This window comes from Myotis yumanensis, unplaced genomic scaffold, assembly GCF_028538775.1.
Source record: "Myotis yumanensis isolate MYYU_CA2020_CCGP unplaced genomic scaffold, mMyoYum1.0.hap1 SCAF_18, whole genome shotgun sequence".
Classification (NCBI taxonomy): Eukaryota; Metazoa; Chordata; class Mammalia; order Chiroptera; family Vespertilionidae; genus Myotis; species Myotis yumanensis.
In genome coordinates, this window is record NW_027223769.1 from 16,105,337 (window position 1) to 16,128,141 (window position 22,805).

General features: G+C 44.6%; 1 protein-coding gene across 1 annotated transcript in view; it reads right to left on the reverse strand.

Annotated features, from left to right (window-relative positions):
* CDH13 (cadherin 13) overlaps positions 1–22,805 on the reverse strand; it is a 1,029,479-nt gene that overhangs the window by 486,583 nt on the left and 520,091 nt on the right. Inside the window, exon 5 of the mRNA XM_070398947.1 lies at positions 9,285–9,437. Within this exon, the coding sequence (XP_070255048.1) occupies positions 9,285–9,437 (153 nt within the window). The remainder of the gene's footprint in view (positions 1–9,284; positions 9,438–22,805) is intronic.

The window sequence follows — 22,805 nt, forward strand, 5'->3', positions numbered from 1 at the left end:
GTCACCATCAACCTGAGTGAGGAAGCAGCTTTGCCTAGTGGACCAAATAAATAATCAGCCAGGAGCACCTCGGCGATAATACAAGCATGCAGCTGCCTCAGCGATGTCGCTGAACTCCATGCCTCAGTTTCACCAGCTGCACCTGGCAGATAAGGCCAGGCTGCTAAATGCAGTGCTGGGAAATGTGGGGAGCCCAGGTGGAAAGAGTATGATGGAGATGCTCGGGGGCACGGGGGTGGGGAGAGGCTGCGGCCAAACCCCGGATTATTGTTTTCTGAAGTGAGTCAGAAGACAGTTTGTTCATTTGTTTATCAAATTCTGTTTTTCCACATTTCAATTTTTAAGAGTTTGTGTCAAAAGAGACATTGGAAAGTAGTTAACTTCAGACATTCGCTTAGATTCAAGCAGTTGATTGAGGGGAAATAAGAACTTTGATTTTCTATTAAGTGTTAGAAACTCCTGTGTGTATTAGGTTGATGTTGTCCCCATTCCCAGCTATGAATAAATTGCACAGATGGGTTCTATTAACTCATGGTTCTCAACTTGGCTTCACAGCAGAAACACCTGGAGAGTTTCATAAACATGCTGATGCCTGGTCCTACTCCAAGACACTCTAATTTAAGGTATGGAGAGCAAGTTGGCCATCAGAGGCTTTAAAATCCCCCAGATGATTTCATCATGCAGCAAAGTTTGAGAACCATAAATAACTTACTTATAATCTAACTAGAGGTACAGTGCACGAAATTCATGCATGGGTAGAGTCCCTAGGCCTAGCCAGTGATTAAGGCCGACCAGGTTCCTCCTCCTTCCCTTGCCACCTGCGCGCACCACCACCACATGGTCCCTCCCGCCCCCGCCTCCTCCCCTCAGCACCCTACCACAGCCACTGGTCGCCCAGCATGTTTCACACCGCCCCTGGTAGTCAGCACACGTCATATTGCATATTAGCCTTTTATATAGAGAGATAAGGCAGAATATAATCTAATAAGGCAGAAGAGTGGTTCTCCTGTCCCCAGGCCAGCCTCCTCCTATGAGGGACCCTGTCCCCTGTACCAGCTCAGATCTTCTGAAGATGCTTTTATCTCCAGCCTAAAAGCTTGGTTTCTGAGAAGTCAGCAAACACTCAGTCACTGGCATTCAACAGTCATCCAAAGTCTAGACAGGAAGGAGCAAAGCAGCCAGGGACAAAGGTGCCCAGCTCTCGGGAGCCATTAATGGAACAAAAACAAAGGCAGTTTTGAAGAAATGGATTGAACACAGAGGGCTTTCAAATGGTGTACAGAACACCTGGAGAAGTAGTACCTTTGGTTCAAAGGTGCTATTTGGGTTGTAATGGAATTGGTTCAAAGGCTACTCTCACTAAGGCAAATTAATGAATCAAGCGGGCCGCAGTGATGTTAACACTTAAGAGCCTGTTTTAGACTTGGGGTTCTCAAATGTCAGGGAGCGTTGGAATTACCTGGGAGGCTTGTGAACACCCAGAATGGGGGCACGAGTTTCTTATCCAGCAGGTCTGAGGTGGGGGCCCGAGAGTGGGCATTTCTAACAAGTCCCCAGATTCTGATGCTGGTGTAGGGGTTTAGATGAGTTCCTTCTATGAAGTGGCACCTGGTGCTACTAACATGTAACCGTGTAACTGCTGGCTGATGCCCAGCAGCTGCTTTCACCTCCATTTCACCTGCAGGAGCTCCTGTCTGAGGCGAGGGCTCCCGATTCCAGCACACTCAGTGGCTGCACTGGGCGCTACCCTGCCGCACCCACTTACTAACCACACCAGCGCAGGAGACGACACGGCCATCTCACCCTCATTCTGAGGATGAGAACATGGAGACTGAGAATTGAGGAACTCGCCAAAGGTGACACAGTGTTAGAGCAAACCATGAAACGACCGATATCCACTCTTTTTTCACTTATAAAAAATGGCAATTTCATAGGTTTCTCTGATGGGAGAGTTGAGTTTCTAACCTCAGTAGGTTGGATTCCAAAGCCTGAGCTTTACCCCAAGTTCTGTGTCTCCTCCGAGTCAGGGCTCTTTCCTGGGCCATGTGTGTTATTACCTGATGGGACCATGATATTATTGGAAATTAAGATCCTAGGTGTGAAGCCACCCTCTCCTACCCATGGACTGGCTACCTGCCCTCAGGCAGCCATGTCTATCACTGAGAGCCTCTCAAAATGAAATTGTACTGATGACACGGTGATGCAGGTGATAACAACACCCACCCCAGGCCCCTTGCGGGCTCAGTGAGAGTCCATCACATGAGCTTCCCTGCCAACATCTTACATGAGCTTGGAGATGGAAATGGGAGACATTAGGTAGCGGCTCACCTGAGGATCGGAGGTTCTGTAAAGCAAGGTGTCAGAGTCACCCAACCCTCTGGACAGCCCAGGCAGGGTTGCCACCACCCATTTCCGGCTGCCATAGGAGCAGAGTTCAATGGGAGGGGGCAGCAGTGAGGGCTCCTCTAGAACAGTGATTCTCAACTGGACCATTTTGCCCTGTGGAACAACTGGCTATATCTAGAGATATTTTTTATTGCCAAGACCGAAATGGGGATGCTATTTGCATCTAGAGGCCAGCTGTGCTTCTAAACACCATGCACCACACAGGCCAGACCCCCTACCACAGAATTACCCAGCCCAAAGTGTCGATAATGCTGAGGCTAGGGACCCTGCACCAGAATAGTATCACGTATGGCTGGGTATTTCCTGTACCACCATCGTTTCTGGTTGTGTTACCCATGAGCCAGGTTTTGGGTTCCTCTGCCAATTCTATAAGCTATCTGCACCCTTTCATAACTCCTTTTCTTTGTACATTAGTTGAGAGGATTTTGTTGACTACCACCAAGAATCCCAACTAAGAAAGATGGATGGCCACGGGGGAGACCAGGCTAGAGGATGGAGAGGATGCAGGTTACCCTTACTGCAAGGGCTGGGGGAGCATCCCAAGCTCAGCTCCATCCAGGTGATGCCTGCATCGTCCATGTGCAACATGGAAATCACTGTATCTGGGTTAGTCACCTAAATAACTCTCTAATCAGGGTAAATCTACACCTCCCGATTGTCTTAAAATTCCTAACATCATGGTTCATGTATTTCTGTATGACAGCAGCATTTTTCACCCTGATTGTATTTTCCACCTAGCTATCTTGGAGTTAGGATATGGGTTAGAATTAGGGCAGAGCCATATGAGTGAAAAAACACACAACAACACAGGCGCAATAATACCCTCTGTCTGCCCAGTGTAACACTCTTAACCACAAAGTCAAAACTTGTGCAAACAATGGCTCAAATGAGAGCAAACTGTATCTCAGAAAATGCGAACAAATATTCAGAAGGAGGCAATGAAATCCTGCTCCTGTTCTGAAGCCAAGAACACAGGTGGCTCCAGTTACCAGTTCTGTAATTGAGAATGATAACAGAATCAAGCTCATTTTATGAACATCAAATGAGATGATCATTAGGTATTCAGCATGGAACCTTGGCACGTTGTAAATGTTCAATAAATGTTAACACCAACATTAGTAACAATAATATATCTTGGGAACCACTTTGGCCCTCAGCTAACGTAGTGGCAAAGACAAGACAATAAACCATTTCACAGGTTTACACATGTAGAACTCTGAAGAGTTCTAAGGCACTTACTAGGTGCTCAATAAATGTTAGTTTGCCCTCTCCTTTCAAGAGCTCCTTTCTTCTCCCACCCAAATCTGACATTCCCAGTTCTCTATACGCCTCTCGCCTTGGATAACAGCTCAAGGAGAAGGTCTCCTGCCCATGGCTCCTGCCCACTCCCAGGTTCTGCTTCCAGATTACCTCTTACCCCCTGCTGAGCCCAGCCAGACCTTCTGCCACCTGCCTAACCGACTGTCTCCCATTCCACTGCTGTCCTCCCATCTTGACAAATTTGCAGGCAGCAGATTATAGTCACAGTGTGAGGGAATCATTACCACCTGCTAATATTTTTATAGAATTTCATAAACTTGGTCATTCATGAATCCTTTACAGTACTTTATTCCAATGAAGAGTTCACAAATCACTCAAATGCTGGCAAAATGCATAATAATGAGTAATATTTCAGGAGGCTTTGCATTAATATGTCAGCTTCCAATACTGCAAGAGCTAAATTATTTTGCCAGGTGCCACTTCAGGTCAGCAGCTTGGAAAGCCCTTTGGGGAGCTGGGGTAGGGAGAGGGGGCAGGTGGCATTCGGTCATGGAAAAGAATGGTATTTGAAAAGAAATAGATCATTTAACCAGTGAAGCCCCCTTCCCAGCCCCAGTAAGTGGAGGTTCTGGGAAAGTGGCCTGGGAATTTGCAGAGTTTAGTTGAGGGTAAAATAAGAAGTGTTTCTTAGTGATTGAAAATGCAGGGCTTCGGAGGTGGAGAGAAACGGACATGGATCCCAGACTCAATACACACCAGCTGGGAGACCTCGAAAAAGTTATTTAACAGTTATTTGCTTATCCATAAAATGGGGTTAGCATCTACTTCTTAAGTCTCTTGTGGGAAATGGATTAAATAAGAGAACGTATATGAAGTGTTTAGCACAGCATCAGCCATGCAGCGTTCAATGAACAGCGGCTTTAATGAGGATTCACGAGGGGGCCTCGGACAAATTTATCCCAGATTACTTCTCGCCCGCAGTTCCCTCGGCTTACTTAGTTCAGAGGCTTTCTTGCTGGAGTTGGGACCTGTTAACACAATCACAAGGCCTTGCATGTGAGCAGCATTTTACTTTAAAATAAACAACATTGGAGCAATTACAATGGCAACCCTTTGGCCCACATGCTCTCTGCTTGTTAAACTTGCAAGAGGGGAAACTAAAATGTAGAAATTCAATTCAGTTCTTTGAAGAAGCACGTTTGCTACCAACCACAATGACCACCATGCACAGGATGGATCTCACTATACTAGTAAGATAGTAAATTATTTCTAAACAGGCACTTGGAAGGGACCAGAATGGCAACATTCTTACGCTCAGAGTGTATTAACAAGGGAGTAACCTGGTTCTCATTAAATCTAGACATAGGAGAACCAAGCACAGAGCAATAGGGGACCTTCCCCAGCAAGGACCTGGAGAAAACAGAACAAAGACTGAATTAAAGAGTGAGAGGTGGGGGATGTGGCATTGGAAGTGGACGCTCAGGAGGCTAGTGAGGGGTGGCTCAGGACCAGCCGCACTGTGCTCTTGTGAGACACTGCACTCCCACCAAGCACCAGCGGCCTCCCCTGGGCAGGCGCGGCTCTGTGCCGCAGGTAAACAAGCCACACAACGAGCAAGGCCTGGCTTCCTGGCATATCGCCTGCACACACTGATGAGAAATTTAAGTCAGTGCACTTTGAAACAAAGCCTAGGCACTGAAATGAAAGCCACGGGGCAGCAGGAAACCTGGGGTGTCTGGTTTCCCAGCATATTCCCCTACTACCTTGGAGGGTGCTCCTCACCCTATAGATACTCAATAAAATGCATGTAGACAGAATAAGTGGACCGATCAATATATTATGAAACTGTCAAAAACCCCTCACGATTACTCAAGGCAAGTCCATACTTGAGACAGGCAGACTGGGCTACCACTCAGAGTCCTCGGAGTTTGCCTTTACCTTCCTTTGCCTGTCACAGACCGCATTAGCCTCTCACTCCTCTAGTAAGATTAGACAGTGCTTACTATGTTTCTGGCACTGTTCTCAATGCTCACCATTAAAATGTTATGAGATCAATATTATTATCACTTCCATTTTACAGATGAGAAAGTTGAGGCAGACAACCTGCCCTCATTCCCACAGCTAGTCCATAACAGCCATGACTTGAATGCAGCCAGTGTGGCTGCATGCAAAATTGTATTTTTAACTGCTATGATATTATATGGCTTCACTTTAAGGAAGAATATGAGAAGTTCCAAGCTTGAGATTAGGCTCCATTTTACCAGCTGATTAACAATTACTAGTTAATAAAAACTGATAATTTCATCTTTTACCATCCTTAGAGGTGCTAGTACTATCCCCACTTTATGGATGAGTCACAAGATCAGAGAGGGTAAGTGGATTGTCTAAGATCACACAGCTCAGTAAGCAGCCGTGCTGAGACTTGAACAACAATTTTCTGTCCCCAGGGCCCTTGTTATTAATCACTATTATCACCTAGATATTGCTTAGATAAAAATAAAATCACCTAAATTTAAAAAAAGTGCTGTGGCTTTTATTCAATCCTCTCCCCATGCCTTTGTGAACATTAGAAAGAGGAGGCCTTCTTCTGTAGACATGCCCGCACGGCAGTGCAGCTCTTGGTTAGTGAGCCAAGGGCTGGGTCTGGCCTTTCTCATTCCTCAGCCATCCCCTTGTGCAGTGAAATCCCTGCACAGGCACATGTGACAGCCACACATTCAGCAATGTGAAGGACAGAGGGAAGGGACCCGTCATGATTCAGAAATTCTCCTTACAGAAGTCTTTAACTGGCACTTTGGCAACATCCAAGCCAAGGACTTTCTCATTACTCCCTATCAATCCTTGAGTGTTGGCGTTGGAGTTCTTTTCCCTGCCCTGTGACTGCCCCACGGGGACTTCCTCATGTCTGTGGAGACCAAGGTCACGGCCCCCTAAGGAGATGTCCACACTGAGGCGGGTCCTGGCCTACGGTGCCCAGAAGCCTCTCTCTGAGTGTGGAAGGACTCCCAAAAGGGGGACTTTAATTTTTAAAACACTTGGATCCCACCAACATCAGACAGTCATAGATGCATCCAAACTCTTGCTCAGCTCTTCAAACAGCTCCTGTGGTTTCACCCCCAAATAGCATCTTTCAGCCTCTCATTCACCAGTTCTCATCCTTGGCAACGAGCCTTTCCCACTTCCTCTGGTTCACACTCGGCCTAGGTCAGGCTACAGAACACTCCCAACAAGATCTTTATTGTTTACCTTGTACCTTTTAATCCACAGGGAGTACTTGAGATCCAGTTTCATCTAGGAATTTATCTCTGATACTTAAAAGAGGGCCCACCAATGCTATGATGTTTGGTTCATCTCAGGATAGAAGGGAAAACCACAAGTCTATAGTAGATGTCAACCTTCTCATGATTGAAGGCTGGAAACTGACATTAAAAACTTGTGAGACTTAACTAAAGCATCAGAAAATTTCAGGAAAAATACTAGTAAGAGCAGCTATGACTTATTGCTACGAGCTTGGCTAAACACTTACAAAATAATTTTATTTTATCTTCTACAGTCCTTAGAGGTGACAGTACTATCCTCTGTGGATGAGAATGAAAAGATAGGAATAGGGAAGTGGGTTGCTCGAGATCACACAGCTCAGTCAACAGACTGAGATGCGAACAAAGGTTGGCTACCCCAGAGCTCTTAATCGTCATCCCTATGCTACAAAATTGTAACCTTTATTGTCTCCTTAGTTCATTGTGTCTGCCAATTAATAGATATTCCCGTGATAGGCATGGGGAGAGAAGAGGGCATGTCCCCTGCCTGCTGCTGGCTGGTCTGCAGCAGCTGGAAACCAGAACTGCCAGGTCACCTCTGGGTACTCTCAAGGCCAGTGAACTGGGAATCCTGAGGACACCAATATTTAGTTGCTATAACAACAAGGTTTCCCTGAGGTGTACACTTGGACACACTGACCACCCTTTCTTTGGAGGTCTGTGACAGATGAACCCCTACAGACACTGGCAGCATCTGCCCTTTGGCAAAGGCTCTGAGAGGGAGATCTGGGAGGTACCCTCCTCCTCCCTGGACCCGGGACCCTCGAGCACATAGCTGGGCATGAGGTCTGCTGGAGGATTGGGCTCCACAAACTCCCTTCACGCCACCATATTTGCCCAGCACTTTAATGCCTCCAATGCCTTCACACTAACTTCTCACTGAAACTCACAGCATCCGGTTGAATAGGTAGGCACGTGATATTTGTACATTATGGCTGGGATTCTGAGGACCAGCGCTTACACAATCTCCTCAAGGTCAACAGCTCATGGTGACAGAGCAGGCTAGACGCAGGATACCTGCTTCCCAGATATAACACTGGGCTTCCCAATGCAATGTCTCAGCACCCCACGTCTTCAGAGAAGGGAGAATACAGATTTTCTGTTGATGGGAGATTGAGATGCTCTATCTGTTGTTTTGGACAAGAAAACCAGAGATGCCAAATATGGTGCCAGTAACTGGCCACCACCTCCTGACCCCAACCTGGGAAATGTGCGTGATGGGCAATGGAGACCAAACGCAAATGTTGGCTGGGCCTCGCTTCCACTGCGCCTGCTTTCTGCTCAGCGCTGTGTCCATGGAAGGCTGTTCCTGAAAAACGCCGGGAATTCTATCTCATTGCTCAGAGAATGAACTTCCTACTCTCAGAGGCTTGGGTCCATAACAGGCTATGAGCATAGACTGTTCTGGGGTGTGGTGGAGAAGGGGTGGCATTGACCTCCAGCCTGTATGAGATGCACCCCAATATCTGGGTGCAACCACGTTGGTCTCTGTGTCCTGAATGGTTATCAACATCTGAATGGGTATCCTTTCACCGATAGCTTTTTATTCTCTCTATAAAAGTAATTTAAGTACATTATAGAAAAAATAGAAAACTGAAAGGGAAAATCAGTAACACCCAAAGCCAATCATCAACACTTCAATTTTTCTTGCATCACGCGGCTTCACAAATGCACACCCACCGTGGTCGGTACCAGTACAAATACTTGATCTGTAATGAGGATGCCTTATGTGTTTGTGTGTCTGTATCCATTCGATGTCTTGAATCTCTCCCATATAAGTAAAACTTCTTCAAAAATATTTAAAAATGGTTGTATACAAATTCCTTGAAAAATTGTGCCTAATTTAACTACCCTATTGCTAATATTTAGCCCTTGATTCCATGTAATGATCATGCCGGGCTATAACATCAGTGTGTAAAGATCTAACTAAATTTCTCCCGATTTCCTTAGGATGGATTCCTAGAAGTTACATGATCAGGTCCAGGGGTTTGCACCTTTTACTGCTCGAGAAAGCCAAAGCTGCACTAAGAGTTCTGACCTCCCCTGAGGTCCCCCCATGAACCCTCTTCTTGCTTTCCAGTGCCCCAAATCTCACGCAGGACTGGGGGCTCCATTGGTGTAAGATAGGGGCTCCCACTGTTGCCCTGAAGGGGTGCAACACTACTCAGATGGCACAGAAACACACTTAAAGTCACACAGCCCCGGCCTGGTGAAGCCCAGGAATAATGAGCTCAGCGGGAAGCAAACGATCATTGACAACCACTGCTCTTCGTGCAGGATGGGCACTTGAGGGGTACTCACCTGATAAGTAGCAATCGCTTCTCTGTCCAAGGTCCGTGTCACGGAGACACTGCCCGTGTTCTCATTGATTCTGAAAATCCCTTTAGGCTCTTGATCCACTCCCTTTCCAGTGAGCCGGAACTTGGACCCTTCCGGTCTGTCACTATCGACTACCTGGTCAGGGAGACAGAGTGACATTTAAGACTCTGGCACGGAGAGAGCACATTACAAACACACCTCAGTGACCCAGCCACTAATCACAGGTGCAACACAGAGGTGCCTGGTGAACAATGGAGTAAAGCAGCATCACCAAAAATAGCATCACTGCTTAACACTTCCCATCCTGACATGCAAATCTTTGCGGTGACACAGAGTGATGGATCTAGGAGGGAAATAACTCCAGCAAGTTCAAGGCTGGACATTTATATTATTTTAATTCCCAAGAAACATTTCTCTTTTTTTTTTCTGCAAGCAAGACCAAATAGGTGATGGGAAAAACAACGCAAGAGACGACATTTGTTTGACAACACTGTCCTGGGCAGGCAAAGATCGAGGTGCTAGGTATTTACATATGTCTTTAGCTGCCCCATTGGTTCTACCAGATACTAGGCATAGTGCTGAGCAAGCATTTTACACACATTTTTAAAAACCTCACAACGATGCTGGGGTCAGGGACATTATTATTCGCACATAATGGATGGAACCACGGAGACACAGAAATTAAGTAAGCTGGCCATGGTTATGGCTATCCTATCTAATAAAAGAGTAATATGCAAATTGACCATCACGCCAACACACAAGATGGCCAGCATGGGAGGGCAGTTGTGGGCGATCAGGCCAGCACAGGAGGGCAGTTGGGAGGGACCAGGCCTGCAAGGGAGGGCAGTTGGGGGGACCAGGCTGGCAGGGGAAGGCAGTTAGGGGAAATCAGGCCAGCAGGGGAGCAGTTTGGCATTGATCAGGCTGCCAGGGGAATGGTTAGGGGGTGATCAGGCTGGCAGGCGAGTGGTTGGGAGTCAGCAGTCCTAAACTGGCAGTCACAGATCCCTTGAGGGGTCCCAGATTGGAGAGGGTGCAGGCTGGGCTGAGGGACACAACCCCCCCACCCCGTGCACTAATTTCATGCACCAGGCCTCTAGTTAGAGATTAAGGTGGGATTCAGAACCCAGTTTCCATGTCTCTAGAAACATTGCTATGAAACACTGTCATCTCTGAACTTATTTTAAGATAATTCCCTACAGGTTGTTAGCCTGGCTTTGACACTTGAAGAATAAATTCAGAAGATAAAGATGGAAGAAGGTATTTCCAGGCAGAGAGGACAGGACAGATAGAGCAGCAGGCAGGTGAGAGAGAGGCTAGAAAATCTCAGAAACTATGTCACTACATAGTGTGGTTTGAGTAGAGGTGAGGTTGAGAGGTAATTAGGAACCAAATTATATATTGTTTTCTTTATGGCATTTGAAGGTGCCCAACTAAAGAGAAATTATTATTTGCAAAAATCAGTTCTAGAGTTTTCCCAAGTATTCATCTCTGTTTCATGTCACTTTGTCATCAATATCTGCAAGTATAACAATAATTTAAGTCAGGAGAACAATAGACATTTGGAACATATAAAAGAAAGCTTGATACTGATCCAGGTGCAATCAACTTACAAATGAACAGGCACCTATTGGAACTTAGTCAACTGTGCCTGGAGGGTTTGGGTGAAATCTGCCTGAAATGTGCCTTATATGGAATTAGCCTCCCTCCCACCAGGCCAGTTCTGTGGCCACCAAGCCTGCAATTCCACTGGGTGGCACGAGGTGGCAGTGGTGCCTAAGGCAGTGTGACCCTCATGGCAAAGTTCCTCTGCCATGATAGTTGAGTAAGAGCATGACCCAGTTCTATCTATATGGCAATGGGGTGTTTTCCTGATTTAAAGTATTCTTTATTAAAATACACTGGGAGTTTTGATCTAACACCAATGACCTCTGTTTGCATTTTAAGATAACAGAAAATACCCGAACCAAGATTAAAAGTAAAGTATGATGGAAATAATTCTGATGAAAAGAATTATATCAGTCACTGCTTGGCTTGATTTAATCCAGCTGATATTCTCCCCCTAACCCACTCCCTGCTTCTTAGACGCTCCATGGGGTCAACAGTCACAGCATATTGGGCTCACCACTGGATCTCAGGGCCTGGCTCAGTGCCTGGACTATAGCAGGAACCAAGGTCAACATCTGTTTAATGAAGAGCACCACTGTTCAGACAAACATATGTCCCAGTCCTAGGATCCACCGTGTGCCCTTGGACATCGTACTTTGTCTTTTGATTTCCTCATCTTATTCCCCAGGTTGATGGGGATTTAATGAGATAGTGTGTGCAAAGTACAGATCTAAGCACGTGGAAGGGGCTCTATAAATAGTAGCCAATGACTGCAATACTGATAGCAACAATCATAAAATTATGCCACTGTTAGTAATGGGTAAGATCACACCTCTAGGCATAAAAAGCATCTTAGCCATAATATTTTATGAAAATCCCTAAGGGAACAAATTTCTTCTTGACAAACCTCTCTGACTTGAAAAAAAGAAGGAGCAGCTGAGCAAACACACTCTTCTTTGTCACTCCATATTTACTGTCGCTCCTCTTCCCGTCTTTCCACTCAGCCCAAATGTGGTTAAAACCTTTGCCTCTTGCTCTCCTAAGCACACCCGGGAGGCCGGTCCTCTCCCAAAGGCCGCATTGCCCAGGACAACCTAATGGGAAGTAAACAAGGGACACCTGCAAGCTCTGGAGCTGCCCTGCTTCCCAAGAATGGACTCCTGGCCCCACGTATCCACTAGGCATGGCCCATGGTGAGCTCCTGCCAGGGGCAGCCTGCTGACTCTATTCTCCTTTCCTGACCCTCCCCTGCTCTGCAAAGGTTGGAGGACAGCATCCCATACCTTTTAATAGAAATAAGGTGGTAGATGGTCCTGAAAGCTCTCTTGGGGCAAATATTGCCGCCCTCCCATTTCTCCACCTGCCACTCAGCACAGAGCTGAGTTCTCCACTCAGAAATTCTCTCGGGGCAGCTTTTCTCCTGCTGTCAGGTCCGGGTTATTTCCTTGCTCACAGAGGGCATGGACCACTTGACCTTCCAGAAGTAGGGTCTTGCAGAGAGGATTTTGTTTAATAAGCACTGGCTGCTTGATTTAAATGACGTATTCCCCAAGGAAAGGAGCAAGTCCCCACTGTAAGCACCTCTGCTAGGCACTATGCATCTTCTCTCTCAATAATTTTGTTTTTAAAGGCTTGGATTTTAACACATCTGTTGAACCACCTGGTCCTCAGAGCTGTGTCCACAGCCACACCAGGTACAGTGCCCAGACTGACTGGACCATAAGCGTCCCCCAGCACAGGGAAGTGAGGGCCCCATTCTCCCTAGAACAATGCCTCAGATGTGCTTCCCTAGACCAGCATGGGCATCACCCGGGAACTTGATAGAAATGCAGATTCTCAGGCTCTTCCCAGACCTAAATCAGAACCCCAGGGGCGGGGCCTGGCAATCTACGTTGAACCAGCCTTCTGGGCGATTCTGAGGCACACCCGAGTCTGAGGACCACTGATTTAGACAGATTTTATCACTATCCACACTCATAACTGCTGCTGATTTCCACTGCTACCATTTGGATCCTTCTGCTGAAAAAAGGCTGGGTCTGTTTGCTATCTTCTTCCTAGACCTATTTTAAACATCTAACACTAGTAGCAATTCTTTTAAAAACCTGTTTTCTAGAACACCAGCAAAGCAGAGCTGGTACTTCCCCACGTCCAACATCTCTACGTGTCAAAGGCACCCCAGGAATTGAAGGAACCTTGGAGAAGAAAGCATGGGAGAGGGCGTCACTCCTCAGGGAGAAGATTCTGGAATCACCCACCACCTCTCCGGCTTCCTGGTTCCTAGGTGGGGCTTCAGAGGGACCCCAGTCCACTTCAGCTCACTTAGCTGGGAGATAGGAGGTGTGCAGTGGCCACAAACCCAAAGAGGTGCTTAGCCACACATGGACGCTATGCCATGCAAGTCAAGTGGGTTTCCAGACAATCCTTATTACACGATGATAAACTCCTGAGAACTGTCCAGGTGCTACTCACAGCTATGCCCCAGGGCTGTGGTCCTTTTCTTATTGTTGAATGTGACAAAATGTAAGAGATCCAGTGCACTGCTGGCCAGAATGAATCCTATAGCTGCTGTTAACACCCATTACATCACCTAGCAGGGCTCCACAATTAGCTGGGCTTTCCTATTATTCTTTGTAATTCAACATTTCTTTTCACAGTGGGATTTTTTTTCTTTATCCTCTGAGTTGGAATGGAAAAAATAGCTAATAATGAGAAAAAACTTGGACCATGGGCACGTAAATAGCACACAGGAGTCTTGCTGCATACCTGGGTAAAGTGACTCCCAGATACCCTTGGGGAGGCCAGCAGACCAACTGTGTCCATGGCATGGCCCAGCTGGGACCAGAGTCCTGTGCACTGAGCGAGGAGTGCGAAGTACTGAGGTCTGGATCAGTAGCTGTGTGATTTGAGTTTCAAAGGACATTCTCACTGCATACTTCTTATAGAATGCAGTGTATTATGGACAAAGCCAAGGCGCCCTTGAGTCTCCTCATTAAGTCCTGTTCTCACCTCTATTCCCAGCTGCAAGTAACCACTGACACCAGATTATAGATGTTGTTAAGGTATTCTATGAATTTACATATACACATATGTACTCATAGAATATATAGCAATTTTAAATATTTTCACATAAATAGGATCATTCTGTATAAATTATTCTATAACTAGAGGCCCAGTGCACGAGATTCATGCACTGGGTGGGGGGTGGCCCTCAGTCAGACATCTCTCTTGCAGTCCGGTGCTCTTGCAGTCTGGAACCCCTCGCTCCTTACCATCTGCCTGCCTGCAATGGAGGTAGGAGAGGCTCCCGCCACCACTGCTGGGCTCGCCAGCCGTGAGCCCAACTTGTGGCTGAGTGGTGCTCTCCTGTGGGAGTGCACTGACCACCAGGGGGCAGCTCCTGTGTTGACTGTCTGCCCCCTGGTGGTCAGTGTGCACCATAGCGACTGGTTGTTCCACTGTTGGGTTGATTTGCATATTATGCTTTTATTATATAGGATATTTTTCTATTCAGTGTGTTTGATATATTTATATATATATATCCATCCCAATTTTGGGGGAAATAATTTTACATTTATAGAAACATTGTCTAAGTAGTAGGGCATTTACATATGTCTTTCCCATATACCTTAATCCAATTTTCCCTGATGTTAACATCTTACATAACCATGGAATATTGGTCACAGCTGAAAATTTAACATGGATACATGACTATTAACCAACCTCAAGATTTTACGTATTCAAATTTTACCAGTTTTTCCATTTCTATCCTTTTTCTGATCCAAAATCCAATCCAGAACCTCACATTGCCTTTAGTCAGTGTGGGTTTTAATCGTCTATTTTGATGCCCCTGTGTGGGTTCAGACTTTTCTGTAACTGTACTGACATGAGTTATTTTTCCCTCTGGAAAACACATTTAATACATCAAAATGCCATAGTCACTAGGTTCTATGAGTCACAGCCCCACCCTCTGCAATCTCCAGTTTCTGTGCCTTAACTAGGATTTCCACTAGAGATTTTTGACTGTTTTGTTCTCCGTGCTTAAAACAGTGCATTGAACACAGTAAGATTTCAATAAATATTTGCTTACTGAGTCAGTAAATGTTATAATAGTCTCCTAATTGGCCTCCATGTTTCTGATGTCTCTCTTTTCCCCTCCTTTCCTATTTATGGTTAATCTAAAATGTAGCTTAGATCTGAGACAGTCCCCAGATTAAATATTTCAAGGGCTCCCAGGGTGAAGTCCCAGGGTCCCCCTTTGCTGGGTCTCCCCCTGCTTCTTCAACTCCAACTTTTTGCCACAACCAAGCATAGACCTTCAGAACTTTGCCCACTTTCTCTGGACCTTTGTCTCTGGTCTCCCCTCCTCCTGTCTGTTGGAGACCCCTGCTTGTCTTCCTGGACTCAGCACAGAGATTACGCACTCACTGGAGCTCCTCCTGACACCCTGTGCCCCACTATGGGGAGACCAAACCCCATTCTCTGGGCTTACCCCTGCTCATCAGCGAGGTCTATTAGAGCACAGAGAGCAGGTGGCTCTTTCTGGGTGGTGGTAACTGTCCCTTGGGCTATTTATTTCTTATTCTCATTAACATTTTCTGTGCTCGAAATATAGAAGCTTTTAGTGAAGTTGTTCAATTTTATTTGCATATTTTTATGTGATCATAAAATGCTCATAAATTCACAAATTAAAATGAAAAATAAGGTCTTTCTTTTCTTTTCTTTTCTTTTCTTTTCTTTTTTAATGCGGTCACCTTACCTAAGCAACATTAGTACCTTTTCATTTCTCCTTTTACAAATCCCCAAAGTTAAGTTCCCAAGCAGCGATAATGACCAGGAGTTGGGATGGGGCTTAGAACCATTCCTGTCTTTGGAATCTGCAAAGTCCTGAGTGTGAAGACCCTCTCAGAAGACACTGTTCTGGCTACGCAAAGCAGCTCCAACACAGACACCTGGCTCTTCTTCCCTGTCACATCCAACTAAATGGATGCCCCCAATCCTCCCCTATTTAGAAAATCAGGAGACTTGTTTTCAAAGGATAGAAGACTGTGCGATAGAAGACTATTGATGTATATGATAAAAAGAATGAAAAACTAGAAAATAATTAGATCTCACCTTCAAAATTACCAAAAGGAAATGATCACATGTGAACAGCATAGGTCTTTGGGGTGTGGCGATAGGGGTGATATGTTTTCCCTTCACCCTTAGCATATTTGTGGTTTCATAAAATGAGTCTATCTTCCTTACTTATACAGTAAAAACATAACTTTTTATTTATTTTTATTTTTTTAAAATATATTTTATTGATTTTTTACAGAGAGGAAGGGAGAGAGATAGAGAGCTAGAAACATCAATGAGAGAGAAACATCGATCAGCTGCCTCCTGCACATCTCCCACTGGGGATGTGCCTGCAACCCAGGTACATGCCCTTGACCAGAATCGAACCTGGGACCCTTCAGTCCGCAGGCCGACGCTCTATCCACTGAGCCAAACCAGTTTCAGCAAAAATAACTTTTTAAAATGTATAAGGGGAATGATTGAGATTGATGGATATACTAATTTAGAAAATGTTTTCTACAGTTAAATAGGGAACAAACCCCACTTATTGCCATCACCTATAGTTATTAGAAGGTATTTTCTTTATCATTAGATTGGTTCTCTAAGGTGATCTATCAGCATCCATTCATTCTTGGATGTGATTTAGACCTTGAGATGCCTTGAACTTGAAAACATTTAGCCATTCAGCAGTTTGGGCAGCTGTTAGACCCAAACCCTTCTCTAACCTTTATGCTGGCCAAAATACTTTCAACCACTGGGTCATGAATTAACAAAGGGAACTAAGGAAAATTCAGCGCCAGCAGTCCCAATACCCCAGTGTAGATACCCTGAACCAGTGCTCACTGTATAGACCACTGGTTTTCAGACTAACCAGGGCTGGCTATGTTCACCACCCAATTAAAATGGTTTCCAATGTCCCCTGGAGGTCACTAAAGTCCAGAGCAGGATGGTGCATTTGGGAAAGAAAATCAAATCCAGTCATGCAAGATGAGGGCACATCTGAATCCAATATCCTTATCCTTCATCTATTAGCATTTTCACTGCACCAGTTTGCTTTTCTTTTTTTATATCAGACATTTAAGATTATGCCTAAGCATAGCTTAAACTGAGTTCCATAGGATTCAATGTTAATTGTTGGGTTTGGGGATTTTTGCATTATTTTCTGATAGTTTATAATTTTTGAGTATTTTCTCTAGGCTATAGGATTTCTCTTTATGTGAATATTTCTTAATTTCTAAGTATTTACAATGTTTTAATTGTTTATTTCCAATTTATCATATAATAATGTGATTTATGAAATTTCTACTGTTGAGTTTTAAGAAAAATTTTATTAGTAGCCAATGCAATATCAATTTTAATAAATGACTCATTGATACACAGAGTAGATATTCTGCAGCATTATTCACAATAGCCAAAAGGTGTAAGCAACCCAAGTGTCCAAAGATAGATGAATGGATAAACAAAATGTGGTCTATCAATATAATGGAATATTATTCAGCCTTAAAAGCGATAGTCTGACATGTTACAGTATGGATTAACCTTCAAGATGTTATGCTAAGTGAAATAAGCCAGTCACATATAAGTCCACATATTTAAATATGTAATTGGCATGATGCTGCTCCTATGGTAGGAGCTTACTAGTACTTTGTTTGTTAATGATATATACCAAAATGATACCACTATTCACTCAGTTTCTCTCCCATGACTTTTAATGCAATGTTTCCTTCATGAATGCAATTTCCTCTAACAGATGGTCTCTTTCCACTTTCTTTTCTTTCATTCAAAATATTTACTGACCATTTATGAGTTCTAGAGTACTTTGAACCCTCAACAGCTCACAGTTCAATGCACTCTGTGAAGTCTGCATTATGCAAATAAAAGAGGTGCTGAAAAATGTCACAGCAGATCAGAGGAAGAGGAAGTCATCTTTGGGTCATTCAGTCATTGTGCTTTACTTGTCTGGGCCCGAGGTCCACTCATTTCCCATCAGTATCACACTTCTGTATCCCTTTATTGCCCAAGAGTAACCGGGGATCCTCATGTGTCACTTCCTGAACTTCTGGTTTCTTAATGCAGGCTGTGACTTTAACTGTCCTGTTAACTGGATCCCTTGACTTGGCCTCTTGTTGTTTTACAAAAAAATCAAGGTGGTCCCTGAAATCTCTAGTGAAAACACTAGATCTTCTATATATGCTGTTTCTTCTATTTATGAATTAGACTTCGGTAGCAGGGTGTAGTCACTGAGGCTTCCCTAATTATTCTGGCTCCTCTCCTTATGGGCACATAGAACTATACTTTCCTGGCCATTTGAAGTTGGTTGTGGACACAAGATTTGCTTTAGCCAATGAAGTGTGAAAGTGACATGTGTCACTATGGCCAATTCTGATCAAAAGCTTTAAGAGCTATGATGTGCTTATCCAGGTTCTTTTTTGCTTTTTTCATGGGGACCGGCCATGTTTCAAATAGTGGTGACTTCCTCAACCTAAAGCCCAAAGAAAGAATGGTTATGAAGAGCAGAGCCTTCGCTAATACTCAAAGGGCATGGAGCTTAATTTAACCTTGTAAGTTTGAAAAATTGAAATTAGGAGTTGCTTATCACACAGAACCTAACTATCCTGACTAATGCATGGAGTGCTTAGGTGAACAGGGACTGCAGCTCAGAACTCACAAACAATGTGGACTTACTGAAATCATGCTGCCTCTCTGAGCTTCATTCCCTTCCTCTGCAAAATAAGGGAAATAATTCCTATCCCAAAAGATAAATGATCTGGGAGATAGTAAATGCTCAAGAACATAAATATGCTCAATAATGTCAGGCAATTGTTCTTGTTATGAGTATTAAATAGTAATCATGGTAATGATAATGGCACTGATGGTGAAAAAGGCTACCATTTATTCAAGACTAATTCCCTACTCTACACAATTTTCAGAATTTTACATACCTTAGTTCATTTAATTCTTATAATAACTCTGTGGGGGTAGGTTCTGATATTAATCTCCACTTTACAGAGGAAGAAACCGAGTCCCACAAACCTTGCCAAAGTCATGTAGATAATGACTTTGGATTTGAACCCAAGTATCCAGAGACCAAGAATCCATTCTATATGGCCAACTAATTGACATGTGCTGGGCTGAGTAGGAGCATCCCAGGAGTAGAATCGACAAGACATCAAAACCTACCCCTGCAGAAAGTGCTCTCAACCCCAGGAAGACTGCAGACAAGATGTTCATCTCAGGCCTGTGCCAGCAGTAGAGCCAAAATTAGGGCCTTCCACATCACAACCCCCAGATTTCTATGTATCCAATGGGCCACCACTTGCTCTGTACATTACATTTTTGGCAGGAATATCTCTACCTTCTCACACCCCCTAAGCATTGTCATAATAATGGTGTATCTTTCCTGCCATCTGAAAAGATAATAAATTAATCACACCCTTGGGCACTGTTGAAACACACACACGCTTAATCTCTTACTAACTTGCCAAACTTTCCTTCCTTGCTGTTGCTCTGCTCCTCTCCCTTCCATCAGTTCAGATTTTTATGGTTCCCAAAGAAATATTAAACCAAATATTTATGCACTCATCTCAACCACAGTTCAGAGAAAGCAATGTAACAAAATCAGTGTTATGAACCTGGAGCTATTCCCATTTGGAAGTAATAAACACAAACAATTGAACAATTTCTCCCTAGAAATGCATGTTGGCTGCCCTTTACTGAGAGAGTTTCAATGCTTAATCTTATTATTCTTATAATTCAGGACAAATTTTAATGTTAAATGCTTGGAAACACAAGCAGTGTTAAACATAAATAAAATTTCAATCATTTCCAATGGAAAGCCTGACATTCTCTCCTGCCTTGCATGTGCCTCAGTTAGAAGGGCCTGTGTGTGGCTTTGAAGTTCAGCATCCCCTGAAGCAGCTGCTATCTCCCACAATCAAATCACTCCTCATTAAAACCTTTCAGGGCTGCCCATGCCCCACACTTTCAGAAAAAAATTCAGTCTTCCCTAGTAATTCAGGCTCCCTATAGTTTGTTCCCTGCCTCTGTCTTCAGCCTCAACTGTCCTGGAGTTCACACACATCTCCCTACTCGGTTTTGTTGCCATTTCCCCCAAAGCACCACATTTGGGCTTATCCTTGTTTCAGCCCTGGTGTTCCCCTCTTCTGACTCAGAGGCTCCCATTGGGAAGCTGAGCCTGGCCAATCAGATTATCTCTTAGGCAAGCCTGGGACTGGGAAAGGGAGAGACTGAGTCAATTAGCTGAGGGCTGTGGACCCTTAAAGTCTCATCAGTTTGAAAGCTGAGTCCGCCATTTTGGGGAGACACTTTGGGTGGTAAGTATGAACCTTGACAAAGAAAACAGTCTGCTGGGACAACTGATACACTTACTTGTATTGAAGTCAGTTCATGCTCAAGCATGATGCTACCACTATAGCTGGTAAAATCTCCTCTGCAACACGTCTCAGGCTTGGTCTCCAAGTTACACCACCCACAAAAATATCATTGTTAGGTTAGGTGGCTCAGGAGGCGGCGAAGGAAATAAAGAGAGTTGATCAGAAAAGGAAGGAAGGAAGGAAAGTTTATTCTGCGTCCCCGGGAGACCCAAGTACCCCCAAGGACAGGGCAGGGGTACCTGGATTCACACCAACAGGGAGGGAGGCGCTTTTTTTACACTGTGGTTGGGTGAGGGGCGGGGACATGAGCTGAGGTATTTGGCTGAGGAAGTTTCAGCTGCAGGGGGTCAGCAAGGTATTGAGGAATGAATCAGTATCTGTGTGGGGGTCTTGGAGAAGCCAGTATCTGTGTCTGGCATGCTGATCTTAGAAATACCAGGGGGAGTCCATTATCTCGTCACATGTCTGCATGTATCCGATCCTGGGCTCTCTCCAACCTAACAATCATAACCCCCTTTCCAGTGCTATCTGGTGAATGGCTTTAATTCACCAGGATATTACCAAGTAGATGTCTGTTTTTCTCTTTCCTTCATTGTTCCTCAAATCTCTAATCACTCATCCCTTCAGAGAGGGCTCCCCTGACCACCTTCTTTAAAAAAATAGTGGCTTCCTTTCCAATATCCTCCTCTATGCCCATTGCCCTCTCTGTGTTTCTTCACAGAACTATCGTCACTTGACATGGTTATCGGTTCGTTATCACTTCACTACCATTAAATTCTATGCTCCATGTTAGCGCAGACTGGTGTTTTGTGCATTGCTGTGAGCAGTGCATGGTGCACAGAAGACAAATAAACAAAGAAGCTATGCAAAGAGAAGCGGGAATGAGAGACCATATAATAACAAAGGAAAGAAAATTAATGCATAAATCAATGCACATGCACAGCAACTTTGGTTTCAAGCTGGCTTCTCAGTTTCTGGTAAGGACCAGCTCTGCTTCTTGGGCTTGAGTTCTGAGAGATGCACTGGTATCCTCCCAACAGAGTCATTCTGAGTGATCCCCTAATTAAATGTTCCCAATGAGACACACATTTTAAAGACCCCAATGATCCCAATTTTTAAGAATCAGCAGCATGTGACTTGAAAATTAACAGGCCCATGCATATCATAGATTGACTTAGGTAAACATCTTTCTTCTTCTGAAGCTTATGGCTGCCTAAAATATAGCTTTTCCAGGGGGGGCCTAACAAGAGAGGATCATATAAACAGACTCAATAAAGCCTTTGGCAAAGGATTTCAGAAGATGCACAATAGACAAAAGCATTTGGTGTCGGGTATGCAGGGTCATTAGGTTGGTCTTACAATGATGGCCCCTGGGTATGCACAACTGCCCAGTAAGTGCCTTATGGGTGGCGATTCCTGAATAGATCGTGCTGTGTGTGCATCTATCCCAAGGCCACAGGGGTAGGTAGAGGCGGGCGAGGTAGGAGCCAGAGGAAACTCACATTTGAGAAAGAAGCAAGGGGATGTGTTCTGTACCACATGAACACAGCAGAACCCCTTGAGTGATTGAAAACATAGAAAAATGGGGCAGGAGGCAGTTTCGGACATCACCTAAAGTCCTACAGAAGGGGAGACTGGCTGAATTTGTTGTTTCAGAGAAGTTAGTAACAAGATACTAAACAGATTTCAGCTCAAAAGAAGGAAGCCACCCTGAAGTTGGGGAGCTTTAGCTGATGGCACTGGCTGCTGGTGATGGAGAAGGCTGCCCCGAGCTGCCCAGGCTCACACAGCACCTGGTCAAGATGCTGCAGAGCGATCAATACGAGATAAACTCTGAGGTGGTTTCTCATTCCCAGCTGCTGCGATTCCTTCAGTCCGAAGCTTGAAGGTGTATGGAGCAGTGCTGGGTGAACCAGGTGAAGGATGAAGCACTGTCCAGGGATCTCTGTTTAAACTCAACTCAGCCATATTCTATGCATCGCCTGGGCAAGGACTCTCTTTCATTTCCTGTTCCTCCATTTCTCTAGGTGCCCAGCACTATCCATCATTCCTGCCCAAGCAGTAGAGCGGTTTGGAAAATGGTTTCTAGGTTAGTTTGTACTCTGGTTCCGACATGTCCTTGGTTTTTGACCTTGAACAAATCTTTTCACCCATACAAGGATCAGTTCCCTTTTCGGTTACATGAGGGTCACCGGCCTGAGCCCCCAGGCTCCTGATAAGTACAGAGTACTGTGGCTGGCACACAGTAGGCACTCAATAAATGCTAACAATTAATCTGAACACATTGAAACACAAGTCAATATCAGGAAGAGTAATTTCATAATTAAGAGGATTTTTTTAAAACCTTTAAGTTCCATCCTTCGTAATAATTGCTTTACTGAGGTGTAACAAATGGTATTTACTATTATTTCTACTTCCAAGATAGGGAACATGAGACTCAGTGGGT